At 60.1% G+C, this 17,050-nt stretch overlaps 1 protein-coding gene across 4 annotated transcripts; it reads left to right on the top strand.

The window, feature by feature from the left end:
- The first annotated feature begins 290 nt into the window (after positions 1-290).
- On the top strand, positions 291-15,783 carry PBXIP1 (PBX homeobox interacting protein 1). 4 transcript variants are annotated; one of them, XM_081112350.1, is made up of 13 exons: positions 291-467; positions 879-928; positions 1,536-1,671; positions 8,092-8,147; positions 9,800-9,926; positions 10,180-10,244; positions 10,317-10,482; positions 11,738-11,974; positions 12,094-12,117; positions 12,383-12,453; positions 12,540-12,671; positions 13,215-14,440; positions 14,956-15,783. In XM_081112350.1, exons 1-13 carry the CDS (start codon positions 365-367, stop codon positions 15,035-15,037), a joined length of 2,475 nt encoding a protein of 824 aa, XP_080968476.1. In that variant the 5' UTR covers positions 291-364; the 3' UTR covers positions 15,038-15,783. The 4 variants fall into 4 exon arrangements, with proteins under 4 accessions (XP_080968476.1, XP_080968474.1, XP_080968475.1 ...); XM_081112348.1 differs by lacking the exons at positions 291-467; positions 879-928; positions 1,536-1,671 and adding an exon at positions 5,033-5,090 and having other exon boundaries at positions 8,071-8,147; XM_081112349.1 differs by lacking the exons at positions 291-467; positions 879-928; positions 1,536-1,671 and adding an exon at positions 5,040-5,090 and having other exon boundaries at positions 8,071-8,147; positions 12,394-12,453.
- Positions 15,784-17,050: the final 1,267 nt, after the last annotated feature.

Genomic DNA, 17,050 nt, shown 5'->3' with positions numbered 1-17,050 from the left:
CGCCCTTCGGCGGCGGTCGTGGGAGGGGGCGGCGGCCGCTCCCGCCTGCCCGCCCGGGTGGAGCAGTGGTACGGCGCCCCCCCGCCCCCCGCGGCGCGCTGGGAGGGACTAGCCCAGGCCCCGCCTCCCCAGCCGGCTCATAGGAGGCGGCCGGGCCGACTTCCGGTTCCGGTGGCTGCGGCCGCGGGCGGGCAGGGAGGCCGGGAGGAAGGCGAGTGGGCGCTCCGGCTCGGCGCCTGCCCCTCGCCGCCCTCTGGGTGGCCGCCGCGCGGGGGCTGGGCTGCCCCCGACACCCTTTCCGGGCGATGGTGCGACCCGAGGGCGCGTCCGTCTCCCGCCGCCGCTGACCCGGGTCCCCCGCTCCATGGCCGCCTCGGCGCCGCCCCCACCGGACAAGCTGGAGGGAGGCGGTGGTCCCGCGCCGCCCCCCGCGCCGCCCAGCACCGGGAGGAAGCAGGGCAAGGCCGGTGAGAGCGCGGAGGAGGGCGCGGGCTGGAGAAGCCCGGGACGTGGGGGCCTCGGAGAAAGGCTGGGCGGGTGGGGAGACGGGGGTCCTCAGGCCGAGGGGCCTGGGAAGATGGGGGGTGAAGCCCTCCAGGAGTCGGGGCAGGTGTCAGATCGAGGGCCCTCGGGTTTGGAATTCCGGAGCCGCTTGGAAATCGGAGGCTTTCGAGAGAGAGGACGTCTCATGTGAAGGAAGCAGCAGCCGAGAGTGGGAACACGATTTACTGTTCACGTTACACCTTTGCTAGTGTTTACTTGTTGGGTAATAAGCAAGCGCATGCGAAGTTGGGGAGTTCCTCCGAGCACGGCTGGGAGAAGGGGGGTCGGGAGCCCCAGGGAAACCTGTTTGTGTTTGCCTTGTGCTGCTTGTCCAGGTTTGCAAATGAAGAGCCCAGAAAAGAAGCGAAGGAAGTCAAATACTCAGGTGCGTGGTGGTTGGTGGGCGGGAGGGCTCCCGGCGCCCCGCCCTGCACGCTGTCACTCCAACGTCTGTGTCCTGGTCGGTCCGGGGAGAAGAGAAAGTTCTCTCTCTCTCTCGCTGTGTCTGGTCCTTTCCTTCAGCTTCATAACACATTTGTCAGGGGCGGAGGATGAGATGATTTGCGCGAAGATCCCATCAGCCAGGGTCAGACTCTTCTCCCATTTTTCCTGTCCTGGTGCCCTCACACCGGCCCCTTACCCTCTGGGCGCCAGGGCTCGTGCTGGAGTGCTCCAGCTGTGTGAGTGTGGGGAGGTGGGAAGGTGTTGTACAGATGAGGCGTGTGAGGCTTAAGAAAGTTAAATACTTGCTCCAGGGTCTGGAGGTTCTCCAGTGTCAGGGCTGGGATTCCAGCCTCGTCCTGCCTGTTTTCAAAATGCAGTTAGCGCAGTGTGCTGGGCCTTCTGCATCTCTGTTGCATTCTAAGGTCCGTCTTGATTTTTAGAGCTGGGCTGGCTGGAGCCAGCCTGCAAAACGTGGAGTGTGTTTCTGGTGTTCTGGTTTAGCTCTGCGCTTCCCTCCATGACCCCCTTTCCCTCCTCTGTTCCACCAGGGCCCTGCATACTCACATCTGACGGAGTTTGCGCCACCCCCGACTCCTATGGTGGATCACCTGGTTGCATCCAACCCCTTTGAGGATGACTTCGGAGCCCCTAAGGTGGGGGGCGCAGCCCCTCCATTCCTTGGCAGTCCTGTCCCCTTTGGAGGCTTCCGTGTGCAAGGGGGCATGGCAGGCCAAGTACCCCCAGGCTATGGCACCGGAGGTGGAGGGGGTCCCCAGCCTCTTCGTCGACAACACCCCCCTTTCCCTCCCAACGCTATGGGCCCTGCTTTCAACATGCCCCCCCAGGGCCCTGGCTACCCACCCCCAGGCAACATGAACTTTTCCAGCCAACCCTTCAACCAGCCTCTGGGTCAAAACTTTAGCCCTCCTGGTGGGCAGATGATGCCAGGCCCAGTGGGGGGGTTTGGCCCCATGATCTCGCCCACCATGGGGCAGCCTTCCCGAGGGGAGCTGGGTCCTCCTCTCCCCCAACGCTTTGCCCAGCCAGGGGCGCCGTTTGGCCCCTCTCCTCTTCAGAGACCTGGTCAGGGGCTCCCCAGCCTGCCCCCCAACACAAGTCCCTTCCCTGGTCCGGACCCTGGCTTTCCTGGCCCTGGTGTGGAGGATGGGGGGAAGCCCCTGAATCCACCCGCGCCCACTGCTTTTCCCCAGGAGCCCCACACGGGCTCCCCAGCTGCTGCTGTTAATGGGAGTCAGCCCAGCTTCCCCCCAAACAGCAGTGGGCGGGGTGGGGGCACTCCCGATGCCAACAGCCTGGCACCCCCTGGCAAGGCAGGTGGGGGCTCGGGGCCCCAGCCTCCTCCGGGCCTGGTGTATCCGTGTGGTGCGTGTCGGAGTGAGGTGAACGATGACCAGGATGCCATTCTGTGCGAGGCCTCCTGCCAGAAGTGGTTCCACCGGGAGTGCACGGGCATGACCGAGAGCGCCTACGGACTGCTGACCACCGAGGCCTCTGCCGTCTGGGCCTGTGACCTCTGCCTCAAGACCAAGGAGATCCAGTCTGTGTACATCCGCGAGGGCATGGGACAGCTGGTGGCTGCCAACGATGGGTGATGCTGGCGCGGTGACCCAGGGAAGCGTGTACCTTCCTCCCTGCTCTCCCAGGGCGGCTGTTCCCGTGTCTGGCTCTTGGTCCTTTGTTTCCACTGGCTTTCCATCCCCGGAGCAGAAGTGCGGTGTCTCCTGAGGGCAGAAGAGGAACTGAGGTCGGACAGGCAGGAGCCTGGATCGCTCACAGTTCTGGGAACTTTCACGCTGAGATCTACAGAGATCCAGGAAACCAAAGCCTGCCCAGCAGAGCCATTGTTTGGTGGATGTTTCTGGAGGCCGAGGGGTATGGCTGCAAGAGAAAAGAGGCTGGAGGAAGATCTGGAAGGCAGGGGGATCCCTCTAGATGATGGGTGCCCCCAGCACCTGTGCCTAACACGCCTATCTAGCCCGCAGCTGCAGCCTTAGTTTTTGGAGTCACGTGGTAAAGGTTTCTCGCCAGAGGAGTTTGGGTCTCTTCCCATCCCTGCAGTAGCCCTTCCCTGGGCTCTGGGAGAGAGCTGTGGGGGAATAAAAAGGGATTTTCCTCTTTTCCTGCTCTCTCCTGCCTCCTCTAAAACCTGCTTAACTCTTCCCCCTTCAAAGAACCAAATAGCTTGAAGAAACAGGAGAGTTCTTGGCCACGGCAGTTTCTTGGTGATTTGGGGCTTCAAGACAGTAGGTAAGAGGTGCTGTCGGGACAGATCTCCCTGGTACCAAAGTTACTGGTCCTTTCTCAGCTTCTCTTGTGCTTTTCTCCTCATGACCATGTTCTTTTGCCAAAAATTGGGATATGTGGTCTGACCAGAATATTTGAAGTTTGGACAGTCCTGGAAGCCTGGACTCGGTGTTGTGCCGCCTTCCCCCACCCTGCCCATCCGTTGCACATTATTCGCGTTGGTCTTCAACTTCTGGTGCCCTTATTCCCCCGCCTCCCTGGCTTGATTGAAGGAAAGCTTGAAAGGGCACCGAGCCCTTATACCTCATTTCTTCTGATAAAAGGATCCCCGTCACAGCCTGTGGTTGGGGGGTGGCAGCAGGAACCCTCATTGCCCAGGTCCTGAAGTGCCGTTCAGAGCCAGGGTGTTGCTTCTCTTTCGCCTGCTATTGGTTGCATCTTCTCGGGCCTGGCGTTCTAGCCGTTGTCATTCCTCTCGGCCGTAGTTTTGGGCTTTATTTGTTTTTATTTTTAAAGCACTGCCTGCCAGAGGTGGACCTGGGGCCTGCACACATGACCCAGGGGGTGGGGAAGGCGGGCCTGAGGAGTTGGTGGCCGCCGGGACCCCAGCATGTGCAGAGGAGACAGGTTTGCTGCAGAACTCACTGCCTGCCCAGGTGGAGCCAGCGGCCTCTGCCCGCCTCTCATTGTCCCCTGACTCTAAAGCCGCGGAGAGCAGCCCCCCCCCCCCAACTTTGTGTTGTGTTTGTGGTTCTGTTTGCCCCTCTTATCTGTTGCTATTTTTGTGCTGCCTCCCCCCATCTCAGCATTTTGTAAAGTGGCTCCTGGGGAAATATCTGCTTAGTCCCTCATTCCATTGTTTGGAAGAAAGTAGGGGTGGCAGAAATGTGATGGGGGGAGGGGTCTTTTGTACGGTTGGATTAATAAAACGACGTGAAAATCCAGACAAGGACTCCTTGCGGTTTATGTGCACAAAGGTTGGGATGAGCTGTGGTCACCACTGGGAAGGGTACTGGGGGGATGTATGCCTTGAGCGGCCCAGGGGGTGGGAGTGGCAGGAAGGTCTGCCCTGGAGCGAACCCTGGTTCTGCTGAGCCTGAGCGGAGAGTCCTGTGTGCCCCACCCCAGCCCTGCGTCCCGCTAAGAGAAAGTTTCTTTTCTGAGCACATTCCTGGGCCGGGCCTCGAGCCAAGAGAGAGCTCCGGCTCCGCTCCGAGGCCTCCGGGAAGCCAGTGCCTTTAGCGTTTCTGGGTTTAGCGCCCACCCTGCAACCCCAGTTGTTGGGGTGAGGAGTCGAGTGTAGCATCAAGGGTGGGGAACGGGCTACACCTGGCTCAGCAGATACTTCGGGTGCTTTTCAGGCCCCGCCCCTTTTAGAGGAGCCCAGTGGGGGGGGAGGGCGGCCGGAGGGCTATTTCCAACCCACGACTCGCCACTCCCCCTCCCCCCTCCTGCAGCTGCCTGTGTCTATCCTGGGACCAGCCTGGCTCCTGTCCCTGTGGCCTCGGAGACGCCACCCTTTGCCTTTCAGTTTTGGGTCTTCCTCCTAATAACTGGGCACCGGGAGAGGAGGGGTGGTTGCCCACAGTTCAGTTTGTTGGGATTCCAGCCTCCCTCCGGGAGGTGAGCCCAGCTTTCTGGGCCGTACTGGCCCCCTGTTGTCCCCCACCTCCCGGCTCTCAACTCCAGCTCCTATTGGCCAAAAGTTTCCGCCCCCTCGGGGAAACTGACTTCTCATTGGCCGGTGCCTGATCACATGACTCCCCTCCCTTCTGGGTCTGGGAACCAGGGGAGGCCGCACCAAGTTCAGCTGAAGGCTGAAGTGAAAGCCGGATCAGGTAATGCCCGGCGGGGAGAGGGCCCGCAGGGCTGCGTGGGACGGAGGGCGGCGCAGAGGAAGGCGGAACGCAAAGGGTGGGCCCCGCCGGGGATCTGCAGAGCTGCTGGTCACTGCTGGTCACTGCTGGTCACTGCTGGACGGGGAGAAGGAAGACCATGGAGACCAAAACAGGAACTTGCTCTGGGTCCCCCAGCAAATACTGGTGGCCCTGGGTCCTTTGCTAGAGGTTTGGGGGAACCACTCTTGGAGGGGTTGAAATGCGCTAGACCAGGCTTCCCAGCTTTGTACAGAGCGGGAGAGCTCCCCCTTTAGCTGTCTTTTAGCAATAGCAGAGGTCTCTGCCAGTCCTTAAAGGACGATTTTGTTGACTCCTGCCTGAATGAAAGGGAGGGGGTGGGGGGGATGGTAAGAAAGAGATCTGAAAACATCGAGGGGAAGGGTGGAGTTAGACCGCAGAAGGAACCTCCTAATAAGGCAGTGAGATGCTGGCTTGGAGAACAGGGGCATCTTTTGGAATCTTGGGTGAACCCAGCCAAGAGAGATGCCAGGGCTTAGAACCCTCAGTGCCGGGGTCCCAGAAAGGTCTCCTGTTTGAGTCTCAGAAGTGTTTGTCTTGTTGACCCAAATACCAGTTGCTGGTTTCCATGAGACAGTGGGTCTGACATCACCCCCGTTGCCATGGTGCTTGGTTCTGGAGGACCTGAGCAGGCGGTACCCAGCCAGGGATAAACAGGGACTTCAGCCCAAGCTGCTGCCACTGCCTTCCTGCCACCACCTGTCAGTAGGCACACACGGCAGCTGGGGACGGGGAGTGGTGACAGAAGAGCGGAGGAGGGGCCTGAGAGCCGGAGGCTGCACAGCAGTGGCTCTCGGACGCCTGCAGAACTGGTCGGGAGTGTCCTTTGGACTTGGTATCATGGCAGCCGTTCTCCTGTCTCCTGGTGGGATGGTTTGTGTGCCTGGAGGCATAGGCATTGGGGAAGACATCTGTCCTGGGCTTGGATCTTGGAGGGCCACGGGAGGTTGTTAGGGCACTGTGCACCTTACACCTGCTCAGATGGCAGGGCAGCGGGTGGCTTTCCGAGGAGGACTGCCATCCGTCTCCCCCAGCCTCCCTTTCCTCCCCAGGGTTTCCTCACAGAGTCCTTTTCCACTTGCCACTCTTCTAGCCCCTCAGTAAGGAGTTATTTATCCTCCTCTGAAGGGTCACAGGTCAAGACTGGGGAGGGGGTCAGCCTTTCTCTTCCTTCACCTTTATGCCAAGTTCCAGTTGCAGCTGGCCCGCCTGTGGGGACAGTCTGGGCTTTGGATGAAGGGATAGGTCCCTCTCTTTTTACCCCGCTTTGTTTTAGGCTTTGGAAACTGGGGGGACTTCCTACTCCCACTCTGCTAAGTCAGAGAGATCAGCAGGGGTAGGACCACAGCCCGAATTTTTGCAAACTGTAAAGTCTTTATACATGAGAGTGGCCACGAAGCCTTTTTCCCAGTCACCTTCAAGTTCCCTAAGATGAAACTGGGGGTTACTAATAAGGGAACAGAATTTAGAATGGAGAGTGAGGATGACAGAAGATTTACTGAAGGTACATTCAGATGGATCTAAGCTATGCCCGTTAGTCTCAACGCTGCCTGTAGGTGAGAATCTTCCGGGAGATTTTAAAAAAGGCCCATGTTGCCCTGGCCGGTGTGGCTCAGGTGGTCGAGTATCACTCCATGCACTGACAGGTCACTAGTTCGATTCCCAGTCAGGGTACATGCTGGGGTTGCCAGCTTGATCCCACAGTGGGTGTGCAGGAGGCAGCCGATGGATGCTTCTCATTGTTTCTCTCTCTTCCATCAATAAAAACATATATATATATATATATATATATATATATATATATATGATTTTGTTTTCTTGCTATATATTTTTTTTAAATGCCTGAACCTGACTCTATTATCAATTGAATCAGATCAGAATCTTAGGTGATTCCAGTGTGCAGCCAGTGTTGTTTTAATTTATTAATGTAAGAGAGAGGGAGAGAAACTTGGTTTGTTATTCCATTTATTTATATGTTCATTGCTTGCTTCTTGTATGTGCCCTGACTGGGGATGGAACCCACAACCTTGGTGTATCAGGATGATGCTCTAACCAACTGAGCTACCCGGCCAGGGGTTCCCAACACTGGCCTGTGGTGGGTGGGTGAGTGGGAGACTTAGGGCTGAATGAGGTGCTAGAGCAGCGGTTCTCAACCTGTGGGTCGCGACCCCTTTGGGGGTCAAACGACCCTTTCACAGGGATCACCTAAGACCATCGGAAAACACATATATAATTACATGTTGTTTTTGTGATTAATCATTATGCTTTAATTATGTTCAATTTGTAACAATGAAAATACATCCTGCATGTCAGATATTTACATGACGATTCATAACAGTAGCAACATTACAGTTATGAAGTAGCAACGAAAATAATGTTATGGTTGGGGGTCACCACATGTGGAACTGTATTAAAGGGTCGCGGCATGAGGAGGGTTGAGAACCACTGCTCTAGAGCTTTCTCTTTCTAGCCCTGGGAGAAAAGGTAATGATTGTGGGAGAGTCTGGCGGAGGTGAAGGGAGGGCTGGCCTGTTTTCCTCACTCGTCTTAGCTGTTTGTCTTTGCAAATCAGATCAGTCACTTTTTGGCCTTCATCTGCCCTGACCACAGCATGAGCGACTTGGCTGGGTTATTCCCCAAAGCCTTTCCAGGCCTCTGCTTCATTGACCTTTCAAGGTCAGTTCAGTTTCCCAAGACCCTGTTGGAGCCTGGGAGAGGCAGGCTTCTCCTCCGCTGTCCACAGGTTCTGATTTGCAAGGCAAATCCTGTCCAGAAGAGCTGGGACCAGGCTGGTTCTGGAAGCTGCTGCCCAGTCGTTAAACCTGGGAACCCAGCCAAGGCTGCTCCCTCCATCCCGTCTCCCCTGAGGGGGGAGCAGGGTTGCTGAAGCTCTTCTCTGCAGGTGACCGCCTCAAGGCCTCAGCGACTATGGCCTCCTGCCCAGATTCGGACAATAGCTGGGTGCTTGCCGGCTCAGAGGTAGGAAAAGCAGGCCTGGGAAGCACACCGGGGGTGGGGGTGGGGGTGGGGGAGGTCCTGCAGGATCAGGCTGCTTCTGGGTCTGTTCCTTCCTTGTCCCGATGGTCACCTGCATCACCTCCTCGCCTGCGAGAGGAACTGGAGAGCGGAGAAGGAAACCGGGCCAGGAGTCAGGTGCGGGGACTTGGGCCATGCCCGGAAGGAGGGCTGGTGCCGTGAGGAGCTGAGAGAAGGCAGGAAGGGTGCTGGTGGGGAGACCAGCATGAGCAGAGGGTCAGCCATTCTGGGGAGACGCTGAGGAGGCCCAGTGGATAAGGTTGCGACCTAGGTCAGTGTTGGAGGGAGGTTAGGAGCAGAGCTGGGAAGAGAACCTATGAAGAGAGCCAGGCCCTGGCACTCAGACCTCATGGGAAATCACTGAAGGGCTCTGGGTCTGAAGGAGTCGGGACGCGCTGCCTGGGCAGAGGCTGAAGCGCTGCGTGGCTGGGTAGCGACAGTGTTTTAGAGATCCTGTGATGCAGGTAGGTGGTGGGGCAGGGACCCAGTGGACTCCTGTGCTCCTCTAGCCACTGAGAAGGAGGAAGGGTCCAGCCAGACAGAGGACGGAGTGGCTGGAGAAAGTTTGTAAAGGGATCCGAACCCCAGTGGCTTGATGTGTTAGAAGTGCCAGAAGGAGAGAAGGCGAGGAGTCCCTGGAGGAGTCAGTTGGGGGTGAGGATCCGAGCTCGGATGGCGCCAGAGCAGGACACACGGCCAAGCTCGCCAGTAAAGAGGGCGGACACGCTGCTCTCACTCAGCCAGACTCCTGGGTGCCTTTGCTGACAGCTGGGCATTTCACCGCGCTGTCCTCCCCTGTAAGACGGGGTTGTGGTTCTGGCCTTGCAGAGGTGGCCATGAGAAAAAGTGACTTGAAAATTGCAAAGAAACATACCAAGGCCAGGCATTGTGGCGGGAGGGAGGGCGGGAGCCATGGATGGGGTACGCGGGCGATGGGCCCGCTGAGAAGGAGTGTGCAGAGGGAAGAGGCTGACAGCTCCGTGCAGGACAGGCAGGCTGGGGTGGGGGGTGGGGTGGATGGGCTTCTGCCAGCAGCTGCTGGGAGAGGGGTGTGTGGGCGAGGCGCAAAGGCCAGAAAAGCTTAGAAGATGTACGTGAAGTGGGCGGCCTGTTGTGTGGGCCGCTGCAGGGAAGCGTGGGGGGCATGGCGGTGACCCTTAGGACTTTGCTCTCTCGCTACCCTCCTCCCACCTGCCAACCAAGAACTGGTCCTTTGTGGGGAGGGAGGGAAGTGCTGGAGGCCCGGCTCTCTCTAGCCAGCTCCTGGGTGGGGGCAGTTGGTCCAGTGTCCAGTGCTTGGGTCCAGTGGTGCGTCTTCGTGTAACAGACACTGAGCCTCTGGAAGTTCTCAGGGCACAAGTGAGGTTCAGGAAGGGCCCCACACGACGTCGAGCTGTGATGCTGCAGTGCCAGCCGACCCCTCCCCGCCCCTCCCCTCGGACCAGCTCGTTACTCTGTGTCTTCTATTCCTGTGTCTGGGCCGGGCCCCGGCGCAGTGCAGCTGGTCCCAGGCGCCCTGGCGAGGGCCCCGTGCTCCGGGGTTTGTCCTGTCGTCCCTCCTCTGCAGCACCCCCTGCTTTCGCTCCTCCCCCCAGAGCCTGCCCGTGGAGACCCTGGGCCCCGGGTCCAAGGTGGACCCAGAACCTCAGAGAGCTCCCCCGGCCCCTTGGAGCCCCTCCCAGGAAGATGGTGAGGAATTAGCTGGGACCTTGGATGGAGCAGGTAAAGGGCCTTGCTGAGGGCGGGGTGCAGCCATCTCCCCTCCATGTTCTCGGGTCCCCATTTCACCAGGGAAAGGGAGCTGGTTAGTCTTACTTCCCACGTTAACCTCAGTGTGGGATTCTCTTTCCTCACTCCTTCCTGGCTCTGTCCTGCCTCTCCCAGCCTGGCTGGGCCTGCAGGGGCCACGGGGCTGCCGAGGAGGTTGCGTTGAGAGGCTGTGGTGTTTTTTCTGGGCCTTTTCCTTCCGCTACAGAGACCCTCGCCCAGAGTGAAAGCGCCCATTCTGGTCCCATGCCCCCAGAGGACACGGAGACCCAGGTGAGGACCTTCACTGGGGGCGGGAAGGAAGTGGGAAGGGCCAGGAGATGCTCACGGCTGTGTCCCCATCAGGGCGTTCTGGAAGGTGATGGCCATGACACGGAGCTCCCTGGCTCCGGAGACACAGTGGTCCGGGAAGACGTGGAGGAGCCCCCCGTGGTGGCAGACCTGGGACCCGACACACGGGACCTGGAGGATCAGAGCTTCCAGCAGAGCCTGCCCTCTTCCCCCAGTGCAGGTGCGGGGCCTCCTGGTCTCCCGTTGGCGCTGTCCTTCTAGAAGGGATGGTTGTGGGAGTAGCCATCACTTCTGAGCATCGCTCTGGTCCAGGCCATAGGACGCAGTAGCTTGGCGCCTCCTTAGCTTATATCAGTGAGTCCTCAGCCCCACCCCTGAGGCTCAGAGAGGTTAAGTGACTTGGCCAAGGTCACACAGCTGATAAGTGGCAGGGCTGAGATCTGGTTGACTCTTTCCGCTCTGCTGTTGGGCCTCTTCTTGCCTCTGGATTCAACTCATCCCCTGAGTCCCTTCCATGTGTCAGCTCTTCGCTTGGTGGGTGGCTCATGGCCTGTGTAAGAGGCAGACTAGACTGAGCCCAGATGGAAGTCAGACCTGTGAGGGGTGCAGAAGGAGCCATTATTAAGTTGCTGTCACAGGAGGAGGAAGGTGGTTCAGTCGGGACAGGCTGAGGGGAAGGAGAAGCAGGTATCGTTGGGGAGAGGGTGACATAGGCAGTGCCATCTGAGTGCAGCCTGGAACAAAAAGTAGGCTTGTTGGTAGGTGGGGGAGGAGGAAGAGAACATTCCAGGCCCAGGCTGCAGCCTCAGCAGAGGGCGGGGGCCACCCGTCCTGTGCTGAGGAGGCTGCGTCAAGGTGTGCGGCAGAGGAGCGTGAGTCCATCGCTGTTGAAGGTGACAGGGTGGAGGTAGAGGCCAGGGCCTCGGCCATTGAGGAGGTTCCTGAACCAAGGCAGATGCAGGCGTGCGATGTGAAGATGTTTACGTGTCGACCTGTCTGGGTGGGGGGTGAAGGTGGGCAGGCAGACGTCCGTACCTGGAGCTCCAGGGAGGCCCGGGCGGGCGCTACAGATTCATCTGCTCTGGGGGGCCGTCAGCGAGTGGGGAAGACCCTGGGTGACTGTGTGCACAGCGAGGAGAGCCGAGAGCGGGGAGGGTGTCAGGAGACCACACCTTTAGCACCGGGAAGAGCCGGGGACCTGAGCAGACGTGGGCAGTTAGGGCTGGCCCGGGAGGGTGGGGGTGGCTGTGGGTTGAACGGAGGCGCATGAGGGAGGACAGTGCTTTCAGGATGAAGCTGCCCGTGTAGTTGGCAGACTGAAGGACCCGTCTCCCACCTCCTGGCTGGCAGGGGCTGTCATCGATGCCAGGCAGACAGGGGCAGGGTCTCCACGTGCCCTGCTGTGTGCCAGGGCTCACGGCCCCCCGTGCCTCCCTTCCTGTCCCCTCTCCCTGTGTCCCCGTCCCTTCCTCCAGCGTGGACCAGGGAGGCGGCCCGCTGCACCAGCAGCGAGGAGGACACCGACGCGGACGTGGAGGGTCTGCGGCGCCGGCGGCGCGGGTGGGAGCCCAGTGCTCCTCAGCCTGTGGGGCCCCTGGGTGCGGAGGACCAGGCCAGAGGCGAGGCTGTCAGCGGGGAGCCGGGCGTCTCCCTCAACATGTGCCTCCTGGGGGCCCTGGTTCTGCTGGGCCTGGGGATCCTCCTCTTCTCAGGTGAGTGGTGCCTCCCCTGGGCCCCTGAGCCTCTCCCCGGGGCTCTGCTGTCCTCCTGCCCTTCACCTCAGCCCGCCCCTCCCCTGCGGCCTCACCAGCTGCTCTGTCTCCATTCCCAGGTGGCCTCTCGGAGTCGGAGAGCGGTGAGTGGGGAGGGCCCTGGCTGGTTCGGTCTGTCCCCTCCCAGCCCCGAGGGAGGCTGATGGGGGCGGCTCTTTGGGTCAGAAGTAGGGTGCTGGGGCTGGACATGGATTGCTCAGTTAGGCCTTGTCAGCTGTTCAGAGTAGCCCATGGCCCTTGACCTGGCTGGACCTCAGGCCTGGGTGGGTCCAGGCAGGAGGTGGTTGTGTGTGGGAGGCGTGCTCTCTCTGTGCCCTGGGGCCAGTCTCAGGACTTGCTGTCCCTCAGGGGCCCTGGAGGAAGTGGAACTGCAGGTCTTTCCAGATGCCACGGTGGACCACGAGATGCGGGATGGGCAGGTATGTGACTGTGTCCATCGCATGTGGGCCTGTGGGGGAGTTCCGGGCTGTGGGGCAGGGTGGGTCACCGGCTCCTTTGCCCTCAGGATGGGCGAAGGCAGCAGTTGCAGGCCTCAGCGCCTCCGGACAGTGCCCCCAGCCTGCAGAACATGGCCCTCCTGCTGGATAAGCTGGCCAAGGAGAACCAGGACATCCGGCTGCTGCAGGCCCAGCTGCAGGTGGGCACCAGTAGGAAGGGGTGGGCGAGGCCAGCCCCCCAGGCCAGGTGTCTGTCCTAGTGTCCTCCCCCACATGAAGTGCCTCTGTTTACCCTTACACCTGGGCCCGCTCCCTTCCCACCGCAGCAGGCCATCTGCCTAGTTCTCTGATGTCCCTCATGCTCAAGTTTAGGCCAGGGCTGGTCTACCCGTCTCATGTGATGTGCCGCCTCTGATGACTGCTCTGGTCTGCCTGGAGATTGTGTGGCGGAGGATTAAGAACCTGCCACGGGCAGGGAAAGCCACATGTTGGCTCTCACTGGGTGATTGGGAGAGGTGTGTGCTTCTATGAGGATGCAAAGGTCAGACCTGTGATGGGATCTGGGGACTCCAAGGTCTGGGGCAGGTGGCAAATGGGGAGGAGGACGAGGACCAAGTCCTCGGAGTGTCCCAGGTCATAAAAGGGTCTTCTGCCCACTGGACTGAATAGAATCGGGGTGGAAGCCACGGGACCCACCCTGAAAGAGCCTCCTGTGGTACCCTCCCTCCCTCTACCCACCCCAGGCCCAGAAGGAAGAGCTCCGGAGCCTGATGCACCGGCCCAAAGTGCTGGAAGCGGAGAACGCGCAGCTCCGAGGGGCCCTGCAGCACGGCGAGGCCTCACAGCGGGCCCTGGAGTCGGAGCTGCAGCAGCTGCGGGCCCGCCTCCAGGGCCTGGAGGCTGCCTGCGTCCCGGGAGCAGACGGGGTGTGCCTCGGCTGGGGCGGAGGCCCGCAGGGTGGCAAGGTCACCAAGGAGCCAGGCGCTCAGGGGCAGGAGCCGGCCGCTGGCTTCCTAGAGCAGAAGGAACGGCTAGAGGCCGAGGCCCAGGCATTGAGGCAAGAGTTGGAGAGGCAGCAGCGGCTCCTGGGGTCGGTGCAGCGGGACCTGGAGCAGAGCTTGAGGGATGCAGGCCAAGGGGACGCAGCTCACGCTGGCCTCACCGAGCTGGGCCACAGGCTGGCTCGAGAGCTGCAGGGCCTGGGGAGCTGGGGCCCGCACCCTAGGGTCCCTGGCAACGCCTCAGAGGCCGGGAGTCAGGAGCCCCACTTCCAGAGTCCCAGAGAGCGGGGTGGGAAGGAGAAGAGGCGGGGCGGGCATGGGGACCGGCAGCCTGAGCACTGGAAGCCTAGGAAGGAGGAGTTTGGCTGGGAAAGGAAGAAGAGCTGGGCGGGCAAGGAGGACGGGGAGCCAGCCGGGAGGTGGAAGGAGGGCAAGCCAAGAGCGGAGGAGCGGGGCAAGGATGGGAAGTGGCAGGGCCCCAAGGAGCCCCCCAGGAAAAATGGGAGCCCCCACTCCTCTGGAGAAAGGCAGAAGCACCCTCAGTGGAAGGAGGGGGCTAAAGACCAGCATGACCCTCTGCCACCCTGGGCAGAGCTATCCAGGCACAAGTATCGGGCGCCCCAGGGCTGCTCGGGCGTGCATGAGTGTGCCCGCCAGGAGGGCCTGGCCTTCTTTGGCATGGAGCTGGCCCCGGTGCGGCAGCAGGAGCTGGCCTCTCTGCTGAGGACCTACCTGGCACGGCTGCCCTGGGCCGGGCAGCTGACCACGGAGCTGCCCCTCTCGCCTGCTTACTTTGGTGAGGATGGCATCTTCCGCCATGACCGCCTGCGCTTTCGGGACTTTGTGGATGCCTTGGAGGACAGCCTGGAGGATGTGGCGGTGCGGCAGACAGGTGATGACGATGAGGTGGATGACTTTGAGGACTTCATCTTCAGCCACTTCTTTGGGGACAAAGCACTGAAGAAGAGGTGGGCAGCTGTGGGGGTGCTGGGTGAGGCGGGACAAAAGAGAAGGGGGAGAAGGGGGGTCTGTGTGTGAAGGAGTAAGAGTCCCGAGTCCAGGGCCTTCCAGTTGGAGTCCGTATCTCCACCTTTAGTCCCTGCCACTGGCTTCTCTTACGAAGGCATCCAGCTACTTTCCCATCTGCCTTGGAGGGCAGGACCCTGCCATATGCACCAGAGGGATCCCCATTGGGCTGGAGATTTTTCTTCACCAATTGTCCTGTCCGACCTACACTTGCCTGGCTCAGCGGGGGAGTGGGGGGGATGAGGAGGGGGTGAGGGCGCTGGCTCCCGCCTTCCTGCCTCCCCAGCCGGGGCCTGCATCCTGGAGACCAGGTCTGGCCCCCATTATGATTGGTGGTGGCTGCCTGTGTTGCCTGCCTTAGGCGGAATGGGGTCCCCCTTCTCCTCAGGGGGACCCCTTCTCATCACATGGCCTTGTCCTCTAAAGGCCTCTTTCTGCCCTGTCCCTCTCCCCACAGGTCGGGGAAGAAGGACAAGCACCCCCAGAGCCCCAGACCCATGGGGCCCAGGGAGGAGCACAGCCACCGCCGCAGAGGCTGAGCTGCTGCCGGCCGGCTCCCGGGGACTCTCCAGCCGCTGTCCGCCTGGCTCCTGGGTGTCCTGGGCGTCCTCCCCGGAGGGGAGCGCAGTCACCCAGCCCCGCACTGATGCCACTTTTGCTAGAAAAAGGCCTTCGTTGGGCTGCCTTGCTACCTATGCAAATGTACACAAATGCTCAGGGCCCTGGGCCGCCGCCCTTGGCAGTCCGGTTGTCGGCAAATGTGAAAGGGGGTGGGAGAGAAGCCTGGTTTTGGGGGTGGGGTGGCATTCTGATTCTGAAGCCGAAGAGCTCTCCGCCTCTCCTGTGTGTGTGCTGCTCCAGCGTGGGCCTGACCGCACCCCCTGGGTTGGAGGGTTGCTGGCTGGAGGCCCACGATCAGGGCTTTCCCAGGGGTTTGGGTCAATTCAGAGGCAGCTCTCCCCAGAGGGTGAAGTCCCCTTTCTCCCCAGCTTCTCACACGGCCTCGCCGCCCCATTTGAACTGCAGACTCCGATCACAATAAAGAGCTGTGGAGCCTGGCGGCGTGGCTCCGTGGCTGAGTGTTGACCTATGAACCAGGAAGTCACGCTTCGATTCCTGCCGGTCAGGGCACTTGCCCGGGGTTGCTATCTTGAAAGCCAATGTGGGGCGTGGAGGAGGCAGCCGATCAATGATTCTCTCTCATCACTGATGTTTCATCTCTCTCCCTCTCCCTTCCTCTCTCTGAAATCAGTAATTTTTTTAAAAAAAAGAGCTGTTGGAGCCCTGGCTGGTGTGGCTCGGTTGTTTGAGCATCGTCCAGTGCGCCAAAAGGTTGCTGTTTCCATTCCGGGTTCGATTCCAGTCAGGGCACATGCCCGGGCTTCAGGCTTAATCTCTAGTGGGGGGTGTGAGGAGGCAGCCGATCATGTTTGCTTCCTCCCTCCCTCCCTCCCTCCCTCTCTGAAAATCCACAAAAAACAAAGGAGAGCTGCCGGAGCTGTGCCGTTGGAGGGGGGCTGTGCCCTTGGAGGGGAGCTGTGCCTTTGGAGGGGGGGCTGTGCCGTTGGAGGGGAGCTGTGCCGTTGGAGGGGGGCTGTGCCGTTGGAGGGGGGCTGTGCCGTTGGAGGGGCGCTGTGCCGTTGGAGGGGAGCTGTGCCGTTGGAGGGGGCGCTGCCACTCGGGAGGTTTCTAAGCGCAGGGACACATGCCCCCTTACACTCCTTTCCCCTCCCTGCCCCCCAACGACTTCAGGCCCTCTGGGCTGGAGCACCCCATTTGCTTACAGCTGCTTTGCCCGCACCCTGGGAGATGGAAAAAAATGAGTGTGGATTCAAATCCAGGCTGAGTGTGATCTTGGGCAGGTTAATCTCCAGGAGCTTGTGTTTCTTACCCTCATTAAAGGGGTTTGGGGGGCTGGGGGAGAGATTAAATAAAGCAATGGAAGCACAATGCCCAGTATTCGGCACTCAAACGTTATTTCAAGCTAAAGGACATACAGGTATAACCCATGGACACAACTGTGGTGATGGCCAGGGAGGGGGGAGGGAGGAATAGGCCAAATAGGGGAGGTAAAGGGGGGAGAATGGAGACATCTATGATCTGTAATAGTGTCAACAATGCAAATAAAGAAAAAAAGTTTTTCATTCCCCCCTTTTAAAAAAATACATGTTTTTTTACTGATTTTTTTAGAGAGAGAGGAAGGGAGAGGGAGAGATAGAAACAGTGATCTATGTGTCACCCATCGGCTGCCTCCTGCACACCCCCTACTGGGGATCAAACACCCAACCTGGGCATGTGCCCTGACCAGGAGTCGAACCCGGGACCTCTTGGTCTATGGGACCACACTCCATCCACTGAGCCACACCAGCTGGCTCTCATTCCCTTTTGAGGGAGGAAAGGACCACCCCTCCCCAAAGCAGGCTTCTGGGTTGGGGAGGCGAGGGAGCCACTAGGTGGCGCCCTGGATCCACATTTGCTCCAGACCTGGCTCCAGGACTGCTTAGTACCCCAACTCTGGGATCCACCCCGCTGACCTGGGCCTGCTCACTGGC

The sequence above is a fragment of the Myotis nattereri genome (assembly GCF_964212035.1).
Source record: "Myotis nattereri genome assembly, chromosome: 18".
Taxonomy (NCBI): domain Eukaryota; kingdom Metazoa; phylum Chordata; class Mammalia; order Chiroptera; family Vespertilionidae; genus Myotis; species Myotis nattereri.
The sequence above is the reverse complement of the archived record's forward strand: the minus strand, read 5'-3'. Positions and strand labels throughout refer to the sequence as shown.